Here is a 24,501-nt window from a genome sequence, read left to right as displayed (position 1 = left end):
GGCCCGGCTGTCAGTACGGCGCGCCGGAAGGAAGGCGGAGCGCGGCCCGGGGTTGTTTGGGTCCGGCGGGGCTGTGAGGGCGGCGGGGAGCGGTGGCCATGGGGGTCCCCAAGTTCTACCGGTGGATCTCGGAGCGGTACCCCTGCCTCAGCCAGGTGCTGAAGGAGCATCAGGTGAGCTGGGAGCGGAGAGCTGCTGCCTGCCAAAGGGCCCGTCTCCGCTCCGCGCCGGGGCGGAGGAAGGGGGGTCCTGACTGGCCCCTCGGCGGGGCGAGGGAGCGGGCCTGCTCCCCGGCCGGGCTTGCGGGGCTGAGCCGGAGCCGAGGCCGGCTCGCCGAGAGACGGCTCGGCGCAGGGCGGGCGGCTGCGCCTTACGGCCGTGCCTCGGCGAGACCCGCAGCTCGAAGCGGCCGAAAGTCGCGGGATGGCGGCGTGCCGGTCGCTGGGAAGCGGGCGAGGCTTTCGGAGCTCCCCCGCCCCCGAAAGCCTGAATATCCGACCCGAGGTCGCCGTCAGCGTACAGCAGTGCCGGGAGCCTGCTGCTGGAGGTCAGCGGCGCAGATATTTGCACTCCTCGTTACGTGCAAGTAACGTTTCCAGAAGCGCCCGAACCGAAACTACGCTGTTCTTCGGGGAAACGCCCGGCCCGGAGCGGCTCGCCACGGCCGGGCTCTCCCCTTTGGCTTTTGTTTCCCCGGCGGCCCCGCTCCTCCCCAGCCCGTCTGAAACTCGGCGGTGCTTCCTCGGCACCAGGCGGCCCTTCACCCCCCTCGGGTAGCAGGAGGTCGGAGGTTCCTCATTGCCGGGCTCTGAAAAGTTACTGCTGCTGACGACGAATGGCACAGTAATGACGAGGGACAGGTTTTACAGCTCTGCTGCGTCTCCTTGTTGTCGCACGCGTTGGGCAGTTTGTGTTAGTAGCAGAAACGAGAAGTACGTTAAAGCCTGAAAAAGGAAAGCCGCAAACAATGTTTTTAACAGCCAGGCAAAAAAGTCTTGTTTTCAGAGAAATCATGTTAGATACCTGTTAGACATAAGCTCTTAACTTTTCATTATCATTTTCAACTGGCGTTATGGATGTGGTTTTATAGTCTGAATAAGGATGTTCTGCGATGAATTGGGTGGTGATTGAGGGCATGTTTGAGTCTTAATACATTTTTTCTAAACAGCATTTTAAAAGATCAGAGAGCTGTTGTATCAACATATCTAAGATGCCCTGCTCAAGTGATTCCAAACCTGGATGTTTGACCCTTCCTTCTAGTTTCAAAGCAGTTTTCAAAGCTTAGGTCTTTGCTTGTGATTTGTTGGATTTCACTACAGTGTCTTATATTGTCCATGTAGCAAGGCGGCAGCAGTGTGTGCTGGCTTTTCAGCGGTTTTGTTAAAAGCTTGGGCTGCTCACTGAAATTGGTGGCAGCTTTAAACTTCTGCTGAAGAGCTGTGGTTGCTGAGGGAGTCAGCATGTGTCTGCTCTAACTGGGGGAATAGCAGCAGGGGGTAGTACCAGCAAAGCTTTCTGAAAGAGGCTGTTAGAGCTCTTAAGATAAACAGAAAGCACAACTCAACCTTGGATGCAAGTGCTAATGTCATTCTCTAGTTAGTATTTCTGAAGACTAGATGATGTTATTAGCTTATGTGGAATACCTACTCTGTGTAAAAGAGAAAAGCAAATGTCTAGATTGTTATCTGTGATATTAAGCTTGGACAGTAGCATGTGTCCCCATTCTTCCTTTCCTCTGCCAGACCACTTGAATATGCAGACTGACACATACTAGCGTCTAGATGAGGATTTTTGTTTGTTATTACAGAAAAAACTACCCAGAATAAAAGGCAATTCCTATGTAAAACATACAATTATTTTTAAAACGTAGTATAGCCATGGTTCTTAAAAGGTCATCTGTTTTCCATATATATGTTGCCTCATCTAAAAGCTTTAGTTTTCATCTCCTTAGAATGCTGTCTGTGCAATGCCCTGCTCTCTTCTTATCTGAAAGTGGTGCCTGCGTGGATGATGTGGTGTTTGAGCGTGTTGAGAGCAGTTTGGTTACTGAACTTAACTGTACTGAAGATCATTATGCATAACACAAGACTTAAGTATTGCAGGTGACTGGAGATCCTTCCCGATCCTGCCTCTTGTTTCTTCTCTTCATTATTCCTCTTGCTGAAATAGAGTTATGTTTCTCTTACATCTGGATGATAAATACGAGTCCAACAACATGCCTTTCAAAATTACGTAAAGATACATCAGCAGCGATACTACAGAAAACACAAAAAGTTAGCAGTGCCTTTTTCCAGTTGTAACGACAGGGGGATTTTTATGAACAGTCATATTGGTGGATTAAAGAATAGATTTGTTTATTGCAAATTGCTCTTGTGCATGTTTGGTGGTTTTTGGCAACAAAAAGATAGATAACAGCCCCTTTGCTTCATACGTTTAACGGTGTTTGTGCTCTATGTGTTGCTTGTGTAAGTTCGGGGGATGGTTTTTTCCTTTAAAAGAAAGTTGGACTGCTACAGATAAGGCTGTTAGAAGAACAGAGAACTAGACAGAAAAAAACCCCTGTGTTTGGAAAGCATGGGAAAGAAATTGATGTTATCGTTGATAAGTCTACTGCTTTTGGTGGTAGTTGCCACTCTCCAGACTCACAGATGGCTGTTAGCATAGCTAAAGAGGCAGCATGCAGTGGTCATGGTAGGAACTGGTTAACAGGGGAGAGCCCTAAAGCAAAGCTGGCTTTGCTTTTGGACTACTGTTGGAAACTGCATACTCAGTTTTGTAGTTTTTGTTGTTTATAGTGCAGTTATGAAAGATTGAATCAGTGAAATGTGTGGGGTTATAAAAAAAAATAACATTACCTCTTCCTGAAAAGTGGGATTTTTATTTGTTTTTCCCTTATACAATGTAGAATATTGGCCGAGCACAGGGGACAGAAGTCCTGAGGTACCAGAAACAATCAGGATAGGATAGGAATCTTCAGCTGACTTTCTTCACTGGGAAAATTGTAATAATGGATTGCAAGTGCAGACAAACCCATAACAAGTCAAGATATTCTTAGCCCATTGGCATGCAGGAGGTTCCAGGGCGGTCTTCCCACCTCAGTTTCCAGAGTTCATTAGTCTCAGCCACGCCTTGGGCAGTGATTGCATTGCTTCGGCTGTCACCAAATGGGTACTAACTGTGGCTTTTGTAGATTCCAGAATTTGACAACTTATACCTGGACATGAATGGCATTATACATCAGTGTTCACATCCAAATGATGACGATGTTCACTTCAGAATCTCAGAAGATAAGATTTTTGCTGATATTTTTCACTATTTGGAAGTACTGTTTCGCATTATTAAACCAAGGAAGGTTTTCTTCATGGCAGTTGATGGAGTAGCTCCAAGAGCAAAAATGAATCAGCAGCGTGGGAGACGTTTTAGGTGAGAGTATTTGTTCTTGCTCTGTCTTTAGGATAGTAACAACTTAAAAAAAAAATTTACTTAAATGTGTGCCATAAAAAGTAAAATATATTATGAGTGGTCATGCCTTTGACAGTAGCTTTAATTTTTAGTTAAATGAGGGTAACTACCTGTAAAATGTTAATACTTAAAATCGGGATTCCAAAAAAGAAAGTTTGCTTGTTACTTATGTATGCGGGACTTGGGGGTGGGGGAAGCTTTTTTCCTATGAAGTTTTTTGTGAAATAAGTCTGCAGTGGAGCTCTTACAGATGTCTCCAATGGCTTCATAACCTGTGAGAGCCTTTGGTATTTGTGAATGCTAATTCTAGATACGCCTTTTTGGTAAATATAATGGGATGTTCTTTGACAGTCATAGAAGAAATGATGTTTCTAATGCAACTCTGGTTTCCTCTTGATACCAGTTAGCAAGCTAGCTCAAATACAGAGCTGCAAGTAGATTCCACAGTGTTAAGAATTATATTAATGTTTTGGGAGATATGGAAGCTTTTTTGAAGACTGCTGTAAGGAAAGAAAGCCAGTGGTCAGACAATACAGGGATGGTGAGTGAAATGCAACAGAAACAAACAGGGGAAAAGAGACGAGAAAATATTTTCAAGCTACTGGGGTTTTTTGTGGGTTTGGTTTTTGTCTTTTGTTGTTGTTGTTGTTAAGGAAAAAAGGAGGTTGGGAGGAAGAAGAGATTAAGAAAGAGTTCGAAATAGGAAATTGGAGCGGAATTGAAAGAAGGACAAAAATCTAAGACATTGGTGGCTTCTCTTTTTCTGGTTCAAAAGTGTGTATGAAATCCTTGGCCAAGAAAGCCTAGGATGATGTTTGTTTGTTTGTTTCTCCATTACTAGTGATGATAAATTGTTAGTTCACCCCTCCTACCCCCATGGTGTTCCAAACTTGCTGCTCTGTTTAACTACATTACTATTATTGTTCTGGGATAGCATTTTCAGATGTTTAGATCCCGAGTATTCCTACTGTTTCAACATTAATTTGCTTTCATTGTCATCAGCCATTGAATGATCATCTTGGTAATCTGTCATTGCTCAGATACAGTTACTATTTAGATTATCATCATTACTAGGGAAAAAAAGCTATTTTTAAGCCTTCCAGTTGTATCGGAAACAAGTTCAAACTCTTCAGGAGTTAAATTCCCCGCCCCCCCCCCCCCCCCCCTTTTTTTTTTAAACACTCTTTAAAAAATCAACTATATGTATTTTGTCAGTAAAGCTGTACTTAGGATATTAACATTTGAATAAGATGATTCTTTCTCTACTCCCTCGCTCCAACCCTGCTTTATTTTAGATCAGCAAAAGAGGCAGAGGACAAAATAAAAAAGGCATTAGAAAAGGGAGAAACTCTCCCTACAGAAGCCAGATTTGACTCCAACTGTATTACACCAGGTAAGATAATTTGATAATTATTTTAAGTGTTTAGATTTAAGTTTTTGCATCTGTATTTTGGCACTATTTTCCTATCCAAAGGCATTTCTTTTTTTTTTTAAATTAGAGGACAGAATTGATAAAGGCTCAAGTAAGTTGGGAACGAAGTTTTAATAACTTCTAGTAGGGTTGGAATACTGTCTCATTCTAAAAGTATTTTAGGTTGCTAGGGAAAAAATGAAACTTCTTGGGGAAAAAAAACCAGCTGTCTCCTTCATTTCTTGCAGAATATTTATTTGTTGGGTTGGGTTTTTTTTCATTAATACTTTTGATATGTAAATGCAATTTTGAATGACTAGTGAAAAGCTTTGTGTTTAACTTAGATTTCTGTTTTCAGGAACTGAATTCATGGCCAGATTGCATGAGCATCTTAAATATTTTGTAAATATGAAGACTTCCACAGACAAATCCTGGCAAGGAGTAACAGTCTACTTATCAGGCCATGAGGTTATTGTATTTTGTTAATATTTTATTTTAAATAAAATTTTATTTTATAGAAAAAAAACTTACTGATGAATTTTATGGGGTTTTTTTGTGCAGACTCCAGGGGAAGGTGAGCATAAAATTATGGAGTTCATCAGATCAGAAAAAGCAAAGCCCCATCACGATCCAAACACAAGACACTGTCTCTACGGCTTAGATGCTGACTTGGTATGTGCAGTTAATATAATACAAACAACAGAAGTTTATAAAGTGTGTATGTCTTTGATGTCTTCCTAAGCACACAAGGTTCTAAAATGTTATTAAACAAGCATTTGTATCCCTGCAAACTTTTGAATTTGTAATGAAACAAAACAGCAAAATTTCTTTATACTGCTCGAATCTTAAAGTAACAGTTTAAAAAAAAATAATGAAGTAAGACCTTTCTAATATCTCTTTGTAATAGATTATGCTGGGATTAACAAGTCATGAGGCACACTTTGCGCTCTTAAGAGAAGAAGTCAGATTTGGTGGTAAAAAATCTCAAAGGTGAACTGATTTAACTTTACTTTTATTTTATATATGATGAAATTAAATCCAAAAGATACTGGGTCGCTAAAACAGGGTTTTTTTTATCGATTGCATACTAAATTAATAAAGTCTTAGTTTATTTTTGTGTTAGAAAATACATGAAATTAGAGACAACTTGTTAAATTGTGCATTTGAATTTGTTTACATGAGAAAATGTGTGCTGTCAGGACAGCTGATAAAAAAATCCTTAGAGCTTTGGTGTGTTGTGCTTCTTTCTTCATATTATGAATGGAGCAGCCCAGGCTGTACTAACGTTGTTTCCATAATTGTCTGATGCAGATACTGACTTTTTAAAACGTATTTATATCTCTGAGGTTTTGTGCATGTAAGTAAATTACTAGAATAATTACTAAAATAAACTCTCTTAAAGTGGCTGACTGGATGCTCTTATTCTGGATTTGCCCATTTGAACTAACTTGTGGGCTATAGTCAGTCAGAACAAGGTGATTTGTTCCAGAACTGTGCATGTACATGGAGCTATTCTGAAGCAATAGAAAAGTTGATTTTATAACTGTTACCGTGGCTAGGTTCCTTCTTTGAAGGACCTTGAGCATGTATTTGGTGGATAAAGGGAGAAGGTGGGAGAGACGCAGAAATACACTTTTTTGATACAAAAAGGATGTTGGATAATACAGTGATAAGTCATATAAATGTTTAGATAAATGCATCATTTTTGCTAATAAGCAAATGTTCTTATTGCCAAGGACAATATGATAAACATCAGAAATAAGTTTTCTTTTCAGTCTTCCGCAGTCAACTTTTCACTAATACTCATTCTGTTGATAGTGTTGGCATGTAACATTGTAATGTTTTTAAAAGACCTTAAGTCTAAGCAAAGAAAAATGTTGTTCTGCACTTTTTAAAAAATAATATAAAATAAAAGTGTGATGACCTTTTGAGGGATTAATTAAATAAAGTGTGAAATCAAAAAGCAAGGTGTCATTATTATTTTTTTTTCCCTCAAGCATTATTCCATATTTGGCTCCTGTTGTAATTTCTGGGTAATATTACTCATTACAGGAATTTACTTCTGGAAGTTACAGGATTTGCCTTCTGTCAGTATTGTCACTTTTATGAGTACTTAGAGTTGGAAATTTGAAAATAGTAAAAATACATACCAATTATGTATTGTCAGCAGTTTCTTGACTGAGAGAAATTACTTGTTTTATCAGGATTTTCAGGTCCAGTGCAATGAAGAATAGGGGGCAAAATGTCTTTAGAGTCTTAGAGCATCAACCTGGATTTGCCAGTATGAAACTTACATTTAAAAAATGACAGAATTGGGTCTGAAGTTCTATGCAGCCAAGTGTAGCTCAGAGTTTGTCTTCGTAGTCTTGATATAAGCTTGTGTACTACACACACCTTCCTCAGAGGATTTTGGCCAAAATCTGCTGTGTATGTGTGAATACACAGGTGTTTATGCTGGTTTGTCATTGGAGGTGGTCCCAGCTAGTTACAGTATTTACAAGGTGAAATAGTCCTTTATGAATTTAAAATACATCAGTCTTTAGCTCATTAATCTTTTGGTGTAGGTATTAACTGATTTTGGCCTAACATTGGCTTAGGTGTTAAGTAATTTTAGTGAACAGAGGAGAAGGCAGCAGAATATATGTTGACTAATTTATGCCATAAACAAACAGTAGGTTTGTCATTTTTTTTGGCTGTGGTGAAGCCACTAGGGAATACATATGGAGCATATTTTCAAGTTGAGCATATTCTTTTCTTACAAGAAGCATTTCAAATGACTGCAAATGTAACCCAGCCAGTTTAGACATGAATCTGTGTACTCTGTATGTACTCAGACTAGTTCTAAAATACCTTAAAATATATTGGGTTTGTTGCAAAGTTAAGTTATGTTGTCCCTTTTTTGGGCAATGGGATAATTACTTAGGAAGTAGTTAATGCAACATGGAACTCCACAAAGCTGCCCTGCTTTCTCTCAGCTAGCTGTTTTCCATACAGTGCAGTCACATCTGCTGTTTGGAAGATTCTACTGCAAAATTTTATAGACTCAAACCAGATGGATCCTAAAATAGATTCAAAGAAATGTTTATACGTTATTTCTTCTGCAAGGATATAATCCCAGTAAGATCACTTGGTTTTAGGTAACCTTGGACTTAGTAAATATACATGTTGAAAGTGTGTTTATAAATTATTAACTTAACGTTTTGAATCATTTACAGAGCATGTGCACCAGAGGAAACCACGTTTCATTTACTGCACTTATCACTGATGAGAGAATATATTGATTATGAATTTTCACCAGTAAAAGTAAGTTCTAATGGAGCTGTGATTGAAGAAATGTGTGAGGTCTTCTTATGCAAACATGATAATAAAAATTATGCTCCTGTGGTGTTTTCTTTTTTCCTTCCCCCTCCCCCCCCAGGACAAGATTTCCTTTGAATATGATATTGAAAGGATAATAGATGATTGGATCTTGATGGGTTTCCTTGTAGGAAATGATTTTATTCCTCATCTACCTCATTTACACATTAATCATGATGCACTGCCGCTACTTTATAGAACATATATGGCTATCTTGCCAGAACTGGGAGGTAAGAACACTAAGTTTATTTGTGGAAAGTAGAAACATTAACATTCCTGCATTAATATTTATTGACCTTCTTAGCCATGTTAGAATATTCAGCATTTATTACACTTTCTTTAGACAGCCAGCAAGATCGCATTCTATTATCTATGGGGCATTTAAATTGAAATTTTAAAATTGTTAAATTGTTAATTTAAAAAACATACTTTATTTTCCCAATAGGTTACATAAATGAAAATGGACATCTGAATTTAAAACGCTTTGAAAAATATCTCACAAGATTGTCAGATGTAAGTAACTTCGAAATTACATATAGCCTGTTGAATATAACCTCAATATAGCACCCCAAAATACACCATGCTGTAGTTTTAATGAACTGTTAAATGACTGTGTTTTACAAGTGATTCAATGAGCTGTTTTATCATTTAACTGATGGGATCCAATCAGTTGTTGTCTGATCATACCATAACATAAGAAGAAAAAGATTGAATCATTTGATCTGTGCTTTAGCCAGCATCTTTTAGTACTGCAAGTCAAATGAGAATTCACCACTAGAATCATGGTCCTCAGTTCTCATTGAGTAATGAGCGGCAGTACTGGGCAAAGCATGCTGCAGGCAGCAATATTCTTTGCTTCCCCTGCTGGTCAGTTTCTTGCAGGGTAAGCTACGTCTGAAGAACTTGGAGAGCAATATTTTTTGCAAGTTTTTTTATGAAGATCATTGGTAAAGAGCAATGAAGCATTAGTATCTCTCAGAGGCAGGCGTCAGCATTCTTCATGAACCAACTAGCGTACAGGGGGCAATCCTGTTAAGTGCTGCTGCAGTAATCCATCCTAGAGATGAGAAAAGGTATAGGCCATATAGAAATGGAAAGGTCTCGGCCTTCTGCTGAACTTGGAAGGAGGAAGTTCATCTGCTTCCCTGCTTCAGCCCTGTCTTCTGATTCTTGGGTGGAACTATGAAAGGGTTGGGTGTGTGGCACAAGATTATATTACCCAGACCCTATAAACTTCTACTACTTCTAGAGTTGATAGTGAAGTGTGGAAGCTACCTAACTCTTTGTTACCCATTGCTGCCTTACTGAAAGAAAACAAAATATGGCTTGGGTATATGTTATATATTGCTAAGAAAAAAGATTTTTAATATTAATCTATTAGTTTAGTTGTTTAGGGCAAAATGTTTATGTACGAATGACTCTAGATGTAATCTAATGCACCTACTAAAAAGACGTTGTTAATTTAGCACTCTAAATTTGGTGTCCCTTAAATATTTCTAAACTTACTTTAATCTTTCTGCACAGTTTGATCGTGAACACTTCAGTGAAGTCTTTGTAGACCTAAAATGGTTTGAAAGTAAAGTAGGCAATAAATACCTCAACGAGGCAGCTGGTATTGCAGCAGAGGAAGCCAGAAAAAATAAACAAAAGAAACAAAAGGTTAGTGTTTTACATGCGCAATTTTGGAAATAAGAATGTTACTTTTTGCAAAGCAATAATTTGATCTTAGACAAATTAAATGGCATAAACCTCTGTTTCGAGATTTTTTGAGATCAGAAAAGGTAATAAAATGTAACATTTGAGGAACTGCCTATATGCATTGCTGGTTGTGAGTGATGAAATGGTTACGTCAAGGTAAAGTTCTTATGACTTTTGAAATCTCGTAAACCTGTAACTTAATGCTTTGTGTCAATTTATCTGTTCCTCAACAGCAGCAAAACTTACTTCTGGGTGAGTTATGGTCCAACTCGCCATGCTTTATAGTTTTACTTTTCAATGCATAGCCTGCTGGACGTTTTATATATTTCAGATACACTGATAGGTCATTCATGCATGTCTTGGTATTGGCCGACTATTTGACAATGAATAGATAAACAGCCATTTCATTGGTATGAACTATCTCAGATTGGTTATTAAACTTGCAATTCTAGATATAACTAATTAATAAGGAACAGCACCTTTCTCTATATCTTGACTCAGCCCCATTGTCATGTTCCCCACCACCACCTCTATTGGCTGTCCTTCAATATATGCCTTCAGCAGAGTGTAGAATAGCAGCAGGAAATTCCTTCAAGTTTAATGAGTCACTGTATATCGTTACCCTGTTCTTTAATGCAGTTTGTGGTTTGTAAGAGCAAGATGTTAGCTCTTCCTTTAGTAAGGTATGCTTTATTTGTGGTTGTTTTCTTATTTGCCACAGAAGTTTGGAGCAGCTGTATAGTATTAGCTAGCCATCTTGACTGATCCTTTGAATGGCAGTGACAGTCAGGAGCTTGCATATCTCAGGTACAGGGGAAGAGGGCCAACTTAATGATTCTGCTTATTGAAAGCTACTCAGTGCTGTACACAAAAGACGGTGTGTAGTGTGAGAATGAAGTGAATGTTTGGCTTGTTCGACTCCCTAAAACACAATTTCTTGTATCCTTACTTCCCACAAAAGTAATTTGAACTCTTAAAAAATTTACTGATTAAAAATTTGATTGCATACTGATGCTGTAGCACAATGCATGTTGTAGGTAAAAATGCTTAAATGTGTACTGCACAGTTTTAGAAATAGTTGTATTTTGGAAAACAAATATTCAGATATTTTTTAAAGGTAGTTGAGATTTTATTTGAGACTGCTCCTTTGTCTGATCTGTATGGATAAAATAATTTTCCCTAGGCAATTACAAGAGAAGGAAATGTAGTGGGGTTTATACTAAATAATAATAATATTTATGCATCTTTATTATAGCATTTTGAGTTGCAGATTATATGGTTGTGAATGAGGTATGTGCATATTATTCTGTATTTTTACTTTATCTCAAATATTAATTTAATAGGCTCAGGAAAATTCTATATGTTTGGCTGCTTTAGAAAAAAACGAAGGTGAAGTTGTGACCCCTAAAAGTAAGTGCAAATAACTTTTCCATATACATATAACAAAAAAACTTGTTAATTTATGTATAGATTTGGAAGATCTGTAAGAATTTCATGTCAGAGATGACCTTAATCTAAATGAAAGTGTTATGTGGTCAGCTATTGGGAAATGGAACTGCACATCACTGGCTTATGGTGAGAGGGAGTGGGGCTAAAGCTTTTGAAGTGCTTCTTACCTGACCAGTATTTCCGTCATGAATTAAAGGAATGAATGAGCAAATCTTTAACAACATTACGTTTTTGATAATTGTATGCCTAGGTATTTTATTATACGGGTGGAGACAAATGAACAGATTTCCATGTGGCTTTGGGGTTTTGGTTGTGTTGATTATGTTTTTAAACTCATTCCACTTGTAGGAAATGTCTTTTGCTCATGTTTTGAAATTTAATGTCAAAAATGTATAAATTTTACTCCATGATATAAGATGATGTTGCTGAAAAAAGATTAAATTTTAAAATCTATTTTAACATTTTCTTAAATTATTTTCTGATGGCTTATATTCTCTTCCTTGTTCTTGTAATTGGGCTACAAAATGGGTTGCCTGTCTTTTAAAAGAAAAAAAAAAAGTTCCAGACTTCATCTGGGTAAAGATTTTGTTTCATGTTACTTTCAGTGCAAGGAAGGTATGAGCACCTATAACTGTGAATTGAGGAATAAAGTTAAGGCATTAAGTCAAAAGTGAATGTCTTCAAACCTTATTTTAGTAGAGAAGTGAATGTTAATCCTTCCCCCCCCCCTTACTGCTTTTTCAGCTGTGTTGGAAGATGAACCAGAAGATGATGATCTGTTTGAAACTGAGTTTAGGCAATACAAAAGAACTTACTACATGACTAAAATGGGTGTAGAAGTAGTTTCTGAGTAAGTTTATGCCTTTTTTTTTTTCTTTTTTCTTTTTCTTTTTTTAAACACCAAAGACAAGTCTTTGCATATGTCTAATACAAGACAGAATATGCATTCATGTTGAAGGCAGAGAACACGTGGCAGTGTACTGCAGCAGTGATGCTTTTGGCTAATGCAAGAAAAGCTGGAAGTTACGTTTTCTCTAACAAGTATTTGAGGTCCAGAGAGAAAAAATCCATTAGTATTAAATGAATCTAGAAAACCATGGTCTTATTAGGTTCCCAAAATGCTCTATCTTCATTCCTGTGTACCAAGGTGCTAAGTATTTAGCACAAGGTGCTTATATACCAGTGAAAATGAGAAAAACTAATAGGTTTTTTTCCTTCTTCTTTTAAGTGACTTCTTGGCTGATCAAGCTGAATGTTACGTCCAGGCAATACAATGGATTTTGCATTATTATTACCATGGAGTTCAGTCATGGAGCTGGTAAGAAAAATTGTCAAATGAGAAATTGCTTAAAGATTGAGCAATATTTCACCTTGTATGCTGGGAACATTTAATGTAGTTCTGATCTGTGAACACTGCTGTGCTATAATTAAGTCAAGTAACTTAAGAGTTTTTTTTCCCTGCAGGTATTATCCTTATCATTATGCTCCTTATCTGTCAGATATTTGCAACGTCGGTGAACTCAAAATCAAATTTGAACTGGGAAAACCTTTCATGCCATTTGAACAGCTTCTTGCTGTACTTCCAGCAGCTAGCAAAGATCTGCTACCTAAATGCTACCAGGTGGGATTTAGAATTAAATTGCATTTATCTATCGCTTATTGGTTGTCTGCTTTATTTTAAAGTAACTCTTTTCTTGATACTTTTGCATGTCCTCTTAGTTATATTCTGCCTCTAAATTTTAGGTGTCTATTTCTTACTATTCTTAGTACATTGTAAAGTTAGTAATAAATACAAAATTTTGCATTTGCTAAGCAATTTCAGACTAGCACAGTTAAATGATAAATGTTGAGTTCCTGTTCAGCCTTGACTTGGTTTTAATACCAGCCTTCCTCTATGTCTTCCTCAAATTAGTGCTAAATTGTCTCTGATGTTGTTTAATTCCTCTATTGTATTTTCCTAGCATTTGATGATCAGTCAAGACTCTCCTATTATCGAATATTATCCACCGGATTTTAAAACCGACCTAAATGGAAAACAGCAAGAATGGGAGGCTGTAGTATTAATCCCGTTCATTGATGAGGTAAGTTCTTTCACTGTCTGCTGTCTATAAAAGCTTCATAACAAAGCTGTTAAACTTCTTACTTAATCAACAGTTAGACATGCAGTTCAATGGAAGTTTAAATTAACAGTTGATAAGACCACAGAAAAATATAAATGTTTGCTGCCTGGAGAGTAAGGCTAGATTAAGTTACCACAAGCAAAGTTAGCTTCAAGTGGCAGAAGTCTTAAGTAAGGGATGTGGACTTTTTGTTGTTTGTTCGTGTTTTTTATCAGCTATTCAAATATTTAGTTTCAGATTTTTTGAGAAAAAAAATCTATTCCTATATACATATAAAGATACAGAAAGTCTGTAGGTAAAATAAAAGAAACACTTGGAAAAAAAACCAACAGTCTTTTTACAGAAAATCTCTTCACATGTACACCAGTAGTGGGTAGAAGACTCTAAGTACAAATCAAACAGTAAAACATTAACGGAGAGGAATAAAATAGTAACATTCTCCTTTTGCATATAGGATAACACTATTATATACATTGTTGTAATATCTTTTTTATCAGATTAAATTTGAGCACATCAAAGAGCGGATGAAAACAAAAGTGCAGATTAGATGTTAAGATATATACAGGTGGTGGCGTGTGCCTACCAGTTGTTTCCATAGTTCACAGCAAAAGGTTGACAGGACTTAGTCTTCTCACAGAAGACAACGGTTGCTGCTTGAATGACCCGTAAGGTTTTGAAGCTTTTTCAATAGTTATTTTGCAGAATTTTATAACATCTAAAATCTTTTTAATATTTCTCTGTATGTTAAATGTAAAAGGCGAAATATGCCTAGCCTTTGGAAACATATTTGCAAAAAGGTAATCTTTATTCTCCAAAGCCATTCCATTGTACTTGTCCTATTTTTATCGGAGAGCTGGGATGTGAGGAAGGGTGAGGCTGCAATTAGAAAACTAACACATTAACCAGAAAAGTGCAGTTATCTACTTTGCCAATGTAGATGTTTCCATGCTAATTTTTGTTGCCAGTTTCACATATGCTGATTTCTCTAAAATTTAGAAACGACTGCTGCAGGCCATGGAATCCTGTAATAAGTGCCTGAAAGAAGAAGAGAAACGAAGAAATACTCACAGTGCTTGTTTAATGTACTGGTATGACAAAGATGCAGAGTTCCAGTACATGTCACCATGGCCAGAGAAATTCCCTGCAGTAGAAAGATGTCATACGAGGTAACGCTGGCATAAGTATTTTAGAGTAGACTAAAAGTAGTTAGAATACTTTTATTAGCATTTTAACTAAAGCTTGTATATGCCAATATATACACTGAAAAATGTAAAATGTTGAATTAGATGTTACTTGTTGTGGCTGGCACGGTAAAAGTAGAATCATAGAATCATAGAATCATTGAGGTTGGAAAAGACCTCTAAGATCATCGAGTCCAACCGTCAACCCAACACCACCATGCCCACTAAACCATGTCCCTAAGCGCCTCATCTACACGTCTTTTAAATACCTCCAGGGATGGGGACTCCACCACTTCCCTGGGCAGCCTGGTCCAATGTTTCACCACTCTTTCAGTAAAGAAATTTTTCCTTACATCCAATCTAAACCTCCCCTGCCGCAACTTGAGGCCATTTCCTCTCGTCCTATCGCTTGTTACTTCGGAGAAGAGACCGACCCCCACCTCGCTACAACCTCCCTTTCAGGTAGTTGTAGAGAGCGATGAGGTCTCCCCTCAGCCTCCTTTTCTCCAGGCTAAACAACCCCAGGTCCCTCAGCCGCTCCTCGTAAGACTTGTTCTCCAGACCCCTCACCAGCCTCGTTGCCCTTCTCTGGACACGCTCCAGCACCTCAACGTCCTTCTTGTAGTGAGGGGCCCAAAACTGAACACAGTATTCGAGGTGCGGCCTCACCAGTGCCGAGTACAGGGGCACGATCACTTCCCTACTCCTACTGGCCACGCTGTTTCTGATACAGGCCAGGATGCCATTGGCCTTCTTGGCCGCCTGGGCACACTGCCGGCTCATGTTCAGCCGGCTGTCGACCAACACCCCCAGGTCCTTTTCTGCTGGGCAGCTTTCCAGCCACTCTTCCCCAAGCCTGTAGTGCTGCATGGGGTTGTTGTGGCCAAAGTGCAGGACCCGGCACTTGTCCTTGTTGAACCTCATACAGTTGGCCTGGGCCCATCCATCCAGCCTGTCCAGGTCCCTCTGCAGAGCCTTCCTACTCTCGAGCAGATCAACACTCCCACCCAACTTGGTGTCGTCTGCAAACTTACTGAGGGTGCACTCAATCCCCTCATCCAGATCATCAATAAAGATATTAAACAAGACCGGCCCCAGTACTGAGCCCTGGGGAACACCGCTTGTGACCGGCCGCCAACTGGATGTAACTCCATTCACCAAGTATCTGTCCCTTTTCTTCAAATGTTACTTTGCAAAGCAGATGAACCAATGCCAAGTCAGCAAGAGCACTCTAGGGAATTACTAAATTTTGTATGACACAGAGGATGAAAGGCTGGCACAAATATCTGATCATAGTGATGATTTATCGGCACACCAATTCCAGACAATTTGTAAAAAATTGTAAGCGTTTGGATCCAGTGCACAGAGTTGAACACAAGTGCGTTGTTCGCTTTCCTCTCACTGAAAGTAGCCAGCTTTATTTAACGCAGGCTGACGTTTCAAGATTAAATGGAAACATAACCTTACTGGTAGTCAAACTTAAATAGGGGAGGAATGCCTGTTGCAGGATTACACTCAGTGAAGAATGAATAGTTGTGAAGATGAATGACACCCTACGGGACCATTGCTAGTTTAGAACTTGACAATAACAATGAATTAAAATAGTGAGATTGGGACATAGCATGGCTTGAAGTTTTGTCTTTTTCTTAATGAGTAGGCTCGTTGCAGCAATAGCATGGGTTTTTATAGTCCTTTGTATAGGTTCCAAGTGGCTTAAATTAATTGCCACCTTACAGGAAAGTCAAAGGGTTTGTCAATTAATGAATGTTTGAATGAGTAATGAGAGTTTCTAGAGCCAAAGGTCAATCTGTATGAGCAAATGTTGTGCAACTTGTTTTTTAGGTATAAAACAATACCTTTGGATGCTTGGCACGTAGAAATAACCCACAATAAGATAACTAAAATCAACAAGAGTGCATTATATTTTTGTGGATTTCCTACCTTAAAGCACATTAAACATAAGGTAAAAGATTTCTGTCTTCTGACATTTTCAATGGTATTTAATAGATAACTATGTAAGAATTCAAGTAAGTTTTATGTGCTGTTTTGTTTTTACCCAGTTCTATCTTAGAAAAAGTGGCGTACAGGTGTTTCAGCAAAGCAGCCATGGAGAGAACATGATGTTAGAAATCATAGCTGATGAGAACTCAAAAGAACAGGTAAGCATTCAGCTCCTAACAAAAAACAAAACCAAAAAAAAACCCCAGACAAAAAAACTTGTCATAAAAAGACTGCATTTGTTAAATAGTCAGATTTGAGATGTTGGTTATTTATATCTTCTCAATAGCGTACTATAGGAGAAAAACATTTAGAGTGATACTGAAAAAGTTTTTAAAAAAATTTAAACCCCAAACATTTCTTAAAAAAAAATAGCTAAATATATTGAATAGTTAATTTAAAAGAATAGATTTTTAAAAAACTTTATTTAACTAGTAATGCTTTGATTTCAAAGTGAGCTTTATGTCTAAGTTGTTAAAATTTGATTAATAGAAAGGAAGGAGAAAAACAGCTTTATGCTCAAGGCCATAGAATTAATTGCTGGAGTAAGAACTCTGAAGTTCTTAGCTCCCAGCCCAAAATTGAGACCATTAGGTGGGGGTATTCTTGGTATGTATTTTGAAAACATCAGCTGAATCAGTTCACTGAAAACATCAATGGTATTAGTTCACGCTGAAAGCTTTTGTTGACTATTGGAGTCAATAGTAAAAAATAAAGTTCATTAGGATTAAAATGCTAAATTTGTGCAGGGAGCAGTCTAGAATTCTGGGAATCTGCTGAAAGATTTAAATTTGTCCTAGCTTCAGAATATTAAATGTCATTCTCCTTAGTAGAGTTTCTGGCATTTCTCTGTGGTAGCCATCAGATGTTCTCAGGTAAGGAGTTGGTGAGACTCACTCCTGACTAACTAATAGTTGGAAACGGTATAATTGCAAGGAAGCAGAGCTTCCAGAGCAGTGCCCCTTGTCTTTTGTGTAGCTGAGTATATAGACACTTTTTTTAATCAGTCCCTTTTCCTCCACAAAGCAGGCTTACACCTTCCACTTAAAATGAGACTGACTGATAGAGGAATTAGAGGAAAGAATTGATGCAGAGACATTAAGCAGCAAAATATTTTTTCTAAATCCTTTAAAAGCCAGCTCTATTTTGTAATCAAAAATATCAGGTAGCAAAAGAGAAATCCAGGAAAAGAAAAGTTTCAGAGATAAATAAAGAAATAAAACCAGGAAAGGAGAGAGGAGGAAAACAAGAAGATAGGATTTTACAGTAGAGAGATAGGGAGAGTGAATATTCAAGGTATGTGGCAAAGTGAATTTAATGAGCCACAATAATAGATTAAAAAATAGCAGAAACTCATTGGAAAAATAGAACATAATGTGAGACTAAAATTACAGATGCTAGCAAAGTCCTGGACATAAGTGCTGTTTCTTTATTTCAGTGAAACACAAAAGTAAAATCGATGGTACAAAATATTTCACTAATCTCAAATTGTCAGTTTGATTATTGTGTCCCACAGGTACAAACAGTTCTAAGTGATTTAACAAGAAAAGTACATAGTAAACCTATACCAGAAATGTGAACCAACCCAGGTCTTACAGCTAACATATGCTGTATGTAAAGAGCCACACTTGGAATACAATACTTTGTCCTAAAAAATGAAATATGATTCTCCATTTCTAATCAGAGATTTTGTAATATGTATCAAAATATAATTTAATGAGCTAAAATGAGCTTTTTACTCTGCAAGAAAACGTGTTCTTTAACTCGAGTAGTTTTTATTGCAAAAACAGTTTGAAAATATTTCAACAAAAATCTTGTAATATGTTGAACAATTAGTAATAGTAACTTCTGGGTTTTTTCAGATGGTAGAAAATGTTGCCAGTTTGGTACTTGGAAAGCGTGTTTTTGTTAACTGGCCGCACCTTGAAGAAGCCAGAGTTGTTGCTGTGTCGGATGGAGAAACTAAGTAAGAGACATTTCATAGATAGTTGTTTGTCATCGTTATTGTTTTATGGAAAATAAGTTCCTTAGGCTGTACAAAAGTTCTGGTTTTACTGTAATACTTGCTAACAGCAAATTAGTCCAGATGTATCAAAGGTGGCTTGGTGGAAGAACCTTTGTTTAACATTGTTCTGAGGTTTGGCTTTCTCTGTAGAAGTAGAGTCCTTCAGTATTGTGCTATAGATGTAGAAGTTTGTGAGAGCTTTTTTTCTTTGAGGGAAAAACACATTGCACAGAAATCTACACAGAATAATGTAAAAGAGAACATTTCTATACAATCTTCCTTTCAGCACGTGCACTGGTATTTTTTATAAAAAATACGCTGCGACCTGTTGTGGAAGGGGTAGAGAAAACGATGCTGCAAGTTTTCCATGTCCTTAACAAGTAATTTCTAAAAAATTTTTAAGTTTTGCTCACAATTGGTTATGTCTAGATTAATCTTATTTGGTTAAATTCATACCTATCATAATATTCTCAAGGTTTTATTTGGAGGAACCACATGGCACACAGAAGCTTTACATGGGAAATGCAGTGCCCCCAACTAAAGTGGCATATGTTGGAGATAAGGAGCAAAGCATGTGGTTAAAAGAAGTTCAAGGCATTTCAGAGCAGTAAGTAACTTTGCAATTAAAGTGTAACTTTGCATTTTATAGCTTAGCTATGTTTTGTTGCTGTATTACAGACCTAAGGAGTAGAGAAGAGCTGCTGCATACTTGATGGTAAAGGTTAATAAGTCTGCTGGAATCAAAAAAAAAAAAAAACCAACATAAAAGAGCTTATGTTGAAATTTCAGAATATATGGAGTTAGTCCCTAGGTATTTAAAGTTAGATGCTGTTACAAAAGAATTCTCAAATGAATGAGATTCAGTATTTACTCTCCCACTCAATTTTCTGTTCTGGTCTTAGTAATCTTCAGTTGTAGGAAGTATATAGGATGGAGTCATACAGTATCAAGTTACAACTTCAATAGCTTAGCATTGCTAAATTTGAATACAGCTCTTGCTCTTCTAGAGTGTGGGTGCCCAGTAGAACACAACTGAGTTACAGTAGCTTGCCTTTTATTATCTGTCATTTGAGTTAACTGCCTTAATTACCCATAACCCTTCCCACTGTAAAGGTAAAATGTGTTTAAATTAACACACTCGGCTATGTAGTGATGGCTGTGCAACAATGGATAGGCAATTGGTTAAGCCATTTGTTCTGGGTATTTTTTACAAAACAGGAAGCAAACTATTAGAATCCTTTTGTTAAGAGTATTATTATTTTTTATTTTTTGTATCAAGAAATTCCACTGTCTTGGTTCAGTTCTGTTTATTGTAATCAATCTAAATGTTCTGTTTTGTATTCAGCTACCAGAGAAGAAAAGGAATAATTATTCATGAAACATCAATAGTTGTATATGCTCAGTTACTCACTGGTAATAGGTATCAACTAAACCAAAATGGAGAAGTTTATTTGGAGAAGCAGTGGTCAAAACAAGTTCTTCCTTTTGTTTACCAAACTGTTGTCAAGGTAAATACACAAGTTCAGTATCTTCTTGCGCATAGCTCCTTACTCCATTGGGACGGGAGGGGGTGTGTGTGGGGGTGTATGCTTCTTTAAAACAAAAGAATGAACAAAAATAAGCATCTTACATAATTTATTATATAAAAAAAATGTTAATTTAATGTGCTTAGGCAAGTATTTTGTCACAAAAATTGGGACTCTTGCACAGTTTAGAGAACTTACTGAAAAAATGGCTTTTGTCATCTTTTTACTGATGATATTTTGAATGAAGTACAGTGGTGGTGCTCAATGAGGTAGCATAGTTGCTTGTGTGACAGCATTTGTAATATAGCATTAACGTCTTTGCCTTCAATGAATTATTTCAGACTCAGATAATGTTTTAGAATAAGCGTCTATTTATATGAACTTTTTAATTGTTCTACTGGAACGGAATGATATTTAACATCAATTTTGTCTTTTTCATGTAGGATATCAAAGCCTTTGACTCTCGTTTTTCAAACATCAAAACTTTGGATGACTTGTTTCCTCCTGGAAGTACAGCCTTTATGCTGGGATCTCCTTACTATGGCTGCATGGGAGAAGTTAGTTCCAATAATTTCTTCCCCCCCCCCCCCCCCCCCCCCCCCCGGTTTCTTTCTTTGCAAGCCTAAAATATCTAAGATGTTGTGTGGCAGTAGTGATCATTTGCTATCTAGAATTTTAAATCAAAGATTCCCTGATGGTTTAGTCAAAGGAGGAGGGGGTTCTTCTGCTTTCCCTATCACTGTTGCTGGCATAACAGGAAAAAGGTAGCATAGCTTGAATGCAGGATTATTTTTATTAATTATTTGGAATAATTTGCAATACATAGAGTTCCCATTTGGGACCGTTTCCTTTGATTTACTGCTGTTTGATTGCCTCTGTGAGGAAGCAGTGTACAGGTCATGGCAAGATGATGAATCCCAAAGCATCTCTGTGCCTACTGCAGCAAAATTGTTGATAAAGTAGACTACAAGGTCTAGTATCCGAAGACTGCTGTTTTTAAATAACATTTTTAATGTGTTGTGTTTCTCTCCAAGGTTCAAGATTCACGTGATGTGATCCCAGAAGGTAGAATTCGTGTAGTTTTCAATATTCCGTGTGAACCCCAGCTTGATCCTTTAATACAGAACCAGCATGTAAGTGCTTCTGGTTTTCCAGTAAAAGCTTAAACAATGTGTCAAATATATTTTGCAATGGTAAATGTCTTTAAGGGATGCTTCCGTATTATTAATTTACCTTTTGTATAAAAATCCTTATCCTTCAGGAATTGCCAATACTTTTTGTTTGTTTGTTTTAAAGAAATATTCCGTGAAATACAATCCTGCATATATTTTGGCCAGCCGTCTTGGAGTAAGTGGATATCTTGTCTCCAGATTTACAGGGAGTATCTTTATTGGAAGAGGATCAAAGAAAAAGTAAGTTCTCTTTGTGAATTTTGACTGTAGAGAAGCTTCTAAATTCTAATACAACTCTACAAAATTTCTGCTATATTTAAGTGCTTTTCTTATCAGGTGTATAACTGTTTTGTGATGTGAAGCTTTCTTTAAAGTATATTTGCTGTAAACTAAATTAATATGCAGTGTTTTTTTCTCTCTTATCATAAACAACTTCTTAAATTCTGTTTACTGGAGAGTTGATCTGTTGCCTTTAGTATTGTAGAAAGACATAAATCGACTTTCCTGGTTAGCTATTTGCATAATTGAAGCAGGAGTTTGAACTGACTTTGTCACACTGAGAAAAAAAGTGGAATTGGGATCTAATTTCATTGTACTTATCATTACTGCTAGTATAAAGGGATAATAATTGTACCTGTAATTTTTTTGAAGAGCTAGTTAAGACTAAAACTGCTTAAAGTATATAAGGGAGGTGATCCCTATAGTTCTCTGAATGTCAGAATTGTGGTTTCCTAGGACAGCTCACTAAAGAAGTGGTTGATGCATGAGCATCTTCTTGTGATTTAATGTGTACGTTTATTCCCCACTGATTGTTCAGGGTCATCCTTCTACATCTTGGTAAATGCCGGGTAGATTGTGGTTGATTAGATCTCAATTAAGGAAGAAGGGTAAAATATTCCCTAGCCTCCTTTGCAATACGATATGGGCATGCATGTGGACAGCTACTGTAGCACAGCTTATGTCCTGTAACATTTACAGCTGTCACGATGCTAACAAGTAAACAATACAATGAATTTAGTTTTTCTGTGGTTTAAGGCTGAGGATTTATGTTTATGTGTTTTTTAATGTATGTACGCACACCTGTAAATATCATTGCAAGTTAATAAACTTTTTCTTATTTCCAGTCCTCATGGAGATCACAAAGCAAATGTGGGGCTAAACCTGAAGTTCAATAAGAAAAACGAAGAAGTTCCTGGCTATACTAAGAAGGTTGGAAACGAATGGATGTATTCTTCTGCAGTAGAACAACTACTTGCTGAGTATTTAGAAAGGTAAATATTGGATATGAACGTCATCCAAATTATCCACTTTTGTATCAGTCTTCAGATTTTGTCCTCTGGACACAGATCTTCTAAGAACTGACGAGTTTGCTTTTGGAGATTGCTTAATGGAATTTCTTTTATTCCAATATTCTCCTTCCAACAGTCTCTCCTTCCAAGGAGAAGCATGTTTTGGGATAGAGTAATTTTGTCAGCAGCTTACCCTTGACAAATGAACAGTATGACACTAAATTATGTTAAAAAAAAAAAAAAACCCAACAATCTGTCTGGACTCCAGAAATTTTGGAGCCCGTCAAAGTTTGTTTTGATGAGGCTTTTTTTGTGGTCTATGCTGATGTGAAACTAAATTTGTCTTCCATTTATTCATTTTTTTTTTAGGGTCCCTGAACTATTTAATTATATATCCAAGAATAGCCAGGAAGATATCTTCTATGAAGATGACATCTGGCCTGGAGAGGATGAGAATGGGTAAACCACCTTTCTCCCTTTTTTTTTTTTTTCTGGAATAAGTAGAATAAAGGATGATAACATTGTGAAATTGGTGGTGATCGTATAGTGGCTGCTATGTAACTGAAACCTTGCTGTTCCTTGAGCAGCATGATTGTTCAGTGATGACTCTGAAAAAATTATCAGAATGTTGTACGTTCCAAGTCTCTGTCAGACTCCTATCTCAAGTCCAATAAATGAGAGATCTAGTTTTTGATGGCTACTTTGTAATTCTTGCTTTTAAAGTAACCTTCAGTAGGCGTAGTCTAGTTATGAATAGTCACAAAGTCACTAAAAGATCATTTTGAGAAAATAAGCAATAATTATTTTAATTGTTTAAGATCACTTTGAATTTGAAAAATATGTACTAAATTTAAAGCACTTCGCACATTTTTAGTATACATTCAGTCAATTTCATGGGAGACAAGAAGCAACCTTGGTTCCAGATACAGTATAGCAACATTAAAAAAAGCTTTTATTATTAGCTAGTAAGCCCTATTCATGGGCTTGAGTTGGTAAGTCTGCATGATACTGCACTCCTCAGGACTCTTACCAGGCAGATATACCGTCGTGGGACTCCTCTATTGTAAGAACCTCAGGTTTGTTGCTCCGTTTTACCAGAGGCATGCCCTGAAGTTCGTTCTTACTGTGTTGTGAGAAACAGCTGGTCACAGTACCTTTAATCACAGCTGGACATGGTTAGTTGGTTGGATGCAAACATAATTTACTGAATACTTTTAAATAATTTCTTTTTTTTTTTCTTTTTGGCTGAGACAAAACTTCAGGTTATAGTTTTGAAACAGTATTGCGTGATTTAGTTACTTTTTTTTTTTTTAGCCCCTATTGTAAACTCATACAGTACTCTTCTGTTACTTTATGAATCTATACAAGCATTGTGCCTATATCATAATACTTGACTTATTAAATCAGGGAACGTGGTAAAATGCTTAGTTTATGTAGTTAAAAGTTTTAATTCATGTCCTTTTTCATTTAGAGCTGAGAAAGTTCAAGAAATTGTTGCCTGGTTAAAGGCACATCCTGTGTCTGCTTTGTCTCGCTCATCTTGTGACTTGCAAATTTTGGATGCAGCCATTGTTGAGAAAATTGAAGAAGAAATAGAGAAATGCAAGGTATGCAGCTTGACATCATTGTGAGCAGGGGTGAACCAAAAAGCAGCTGCTCGTTATTTTCTAAGTTCTTGAATTAGAATAAGACGATTGAAGATTACTTTTCATTCCAAAGAAAAAGAATACAGCATGTAATGTAAGGTCTGAATTTGTAATGTGAATTGTGCCAGAAATTCAGAAGAGCTCATTATTAATCTTTTTAATCGACTCACTCTTTTTGAGGCGGTTC

At 37.2% G+C, this 24,501-nt stretch overlaps 1 protein-coding gene across 5 annotated transcripts in view; it reads left to right on the top strand.

Moving 5' to 3' along the window:
- The first annotated feature begins 53 nt into the window (after positions 1–53).
- XRN1 (5'-3' exoribonuclease 1) overlaps positions 54–24,501 on the top strand; it is a 37,930-nt gene continuing 13,482 nt past the window's right edge. For all 5 annotated transcript variants that reach the window (XM_076340992.1, XM_076340991.1, XM_076340994.1 and 2 more), the window contains exons 1-27: positions 54–173; positions 3,191–3,423; positions 4,758–4,855; positions 5,232–5,341; positions 5,435–5,545; positions 5,781–5,863; positions 8,089–8,176; positions 8,292–8,460; positions 8,676–8,743; positions 9,755–9,889; positions 11,272–11,338; positions 12,122–12,227; positions 12,606–12,695; positions 12,842–12,998; positions 13,339–13,458; positions 14,494–14,663; positions 16,521–16,641; positions 16,739–16,837; positions 18,539–18,642; positions 19,157–19,288; positions 20,027–20,189; positions 20,651–20,764; positions 21,242–21,340; positions 21,504–21,619; positions 22,504–22,650; positions 23,038–23,127; positions 24,140–24,275. In XM_076340992.1, coding sequence (XP_076197107.1) covers positions 99–173; positions 3,191–3,423; positions 4,758–4,855; positions 5,232–5,341; positions 5,435–5,545; positions 5,781–5,863; positions 8,089–8,176; positions 8,292–8,460; positions 8,676–8,743; positions 9,755–9,889; positions 11,272–11,338; positions 12,122–12,227; positions 12,606–12,695; positions 12,842–12,998; positions 13,339–13,458; positions 14,494–14,663; positions 16,521–16,641; positions 16,739–16,837; positions 18,539–18,642; positions 19,157–19,288; positions 20,027–20,189; positions 20,651–20,764; positions 21,242–21,340; positions 21,504–21,619; positions 22,504–22,650; positions 23,038–23,127; positions 24,140–24,275 — 3,201 coding nt within the window. In that variant the 5' untranslated portion in view covers positions 54–98. The remainder of the gene's footprint in view (positions 174–3,190; positions 3,424–4,757; positions 4,856–5,231; positions 5,342–5,434; positions 5,546–5,780; positions 5,864–8,088; positions 8,177–8,291; positions 8,461–8,675; positions 8,744–9,754; positions 9,890–11,271; positions 11,339–12,121; positions 12,228–12,605; positions 12,696–12,841; positions 12,999–13,338; positions 13,459–14,493; positions 14,664–16,520; positions 16,642–16,738; positions 16,838–18,538; positions 18,643–19,156; positions 19,289–20,026; positions 20,190–20,650; positions 20,765–21,241; positions 21,341–21,503; positions 21,620–22,503; positions 22,651–23,037; positions 23,128–24,139; positions 24,276–24,501) is intronic.

This window comes from Aptenodytes patagonicus, chromosome 6, assembly GCF_965638725.1.
Source record: "Aptenodytes patagonicus chromosome 6, bAptPat1.pri.cur, whole genome shotgun sequence".
Taxonomy (NCBI): Eukaryota; Metazoa; Chordata; class Aves; order Sphenisciformes; family Spheniscidae; genus Aptenodytes; species Aptenodytes patagonicus.
The sequence above is the reverse complement of the archived record's forward strand: the minus strand, read 5'-3'. Positions and strand labels throughout refer to the sequence as shown.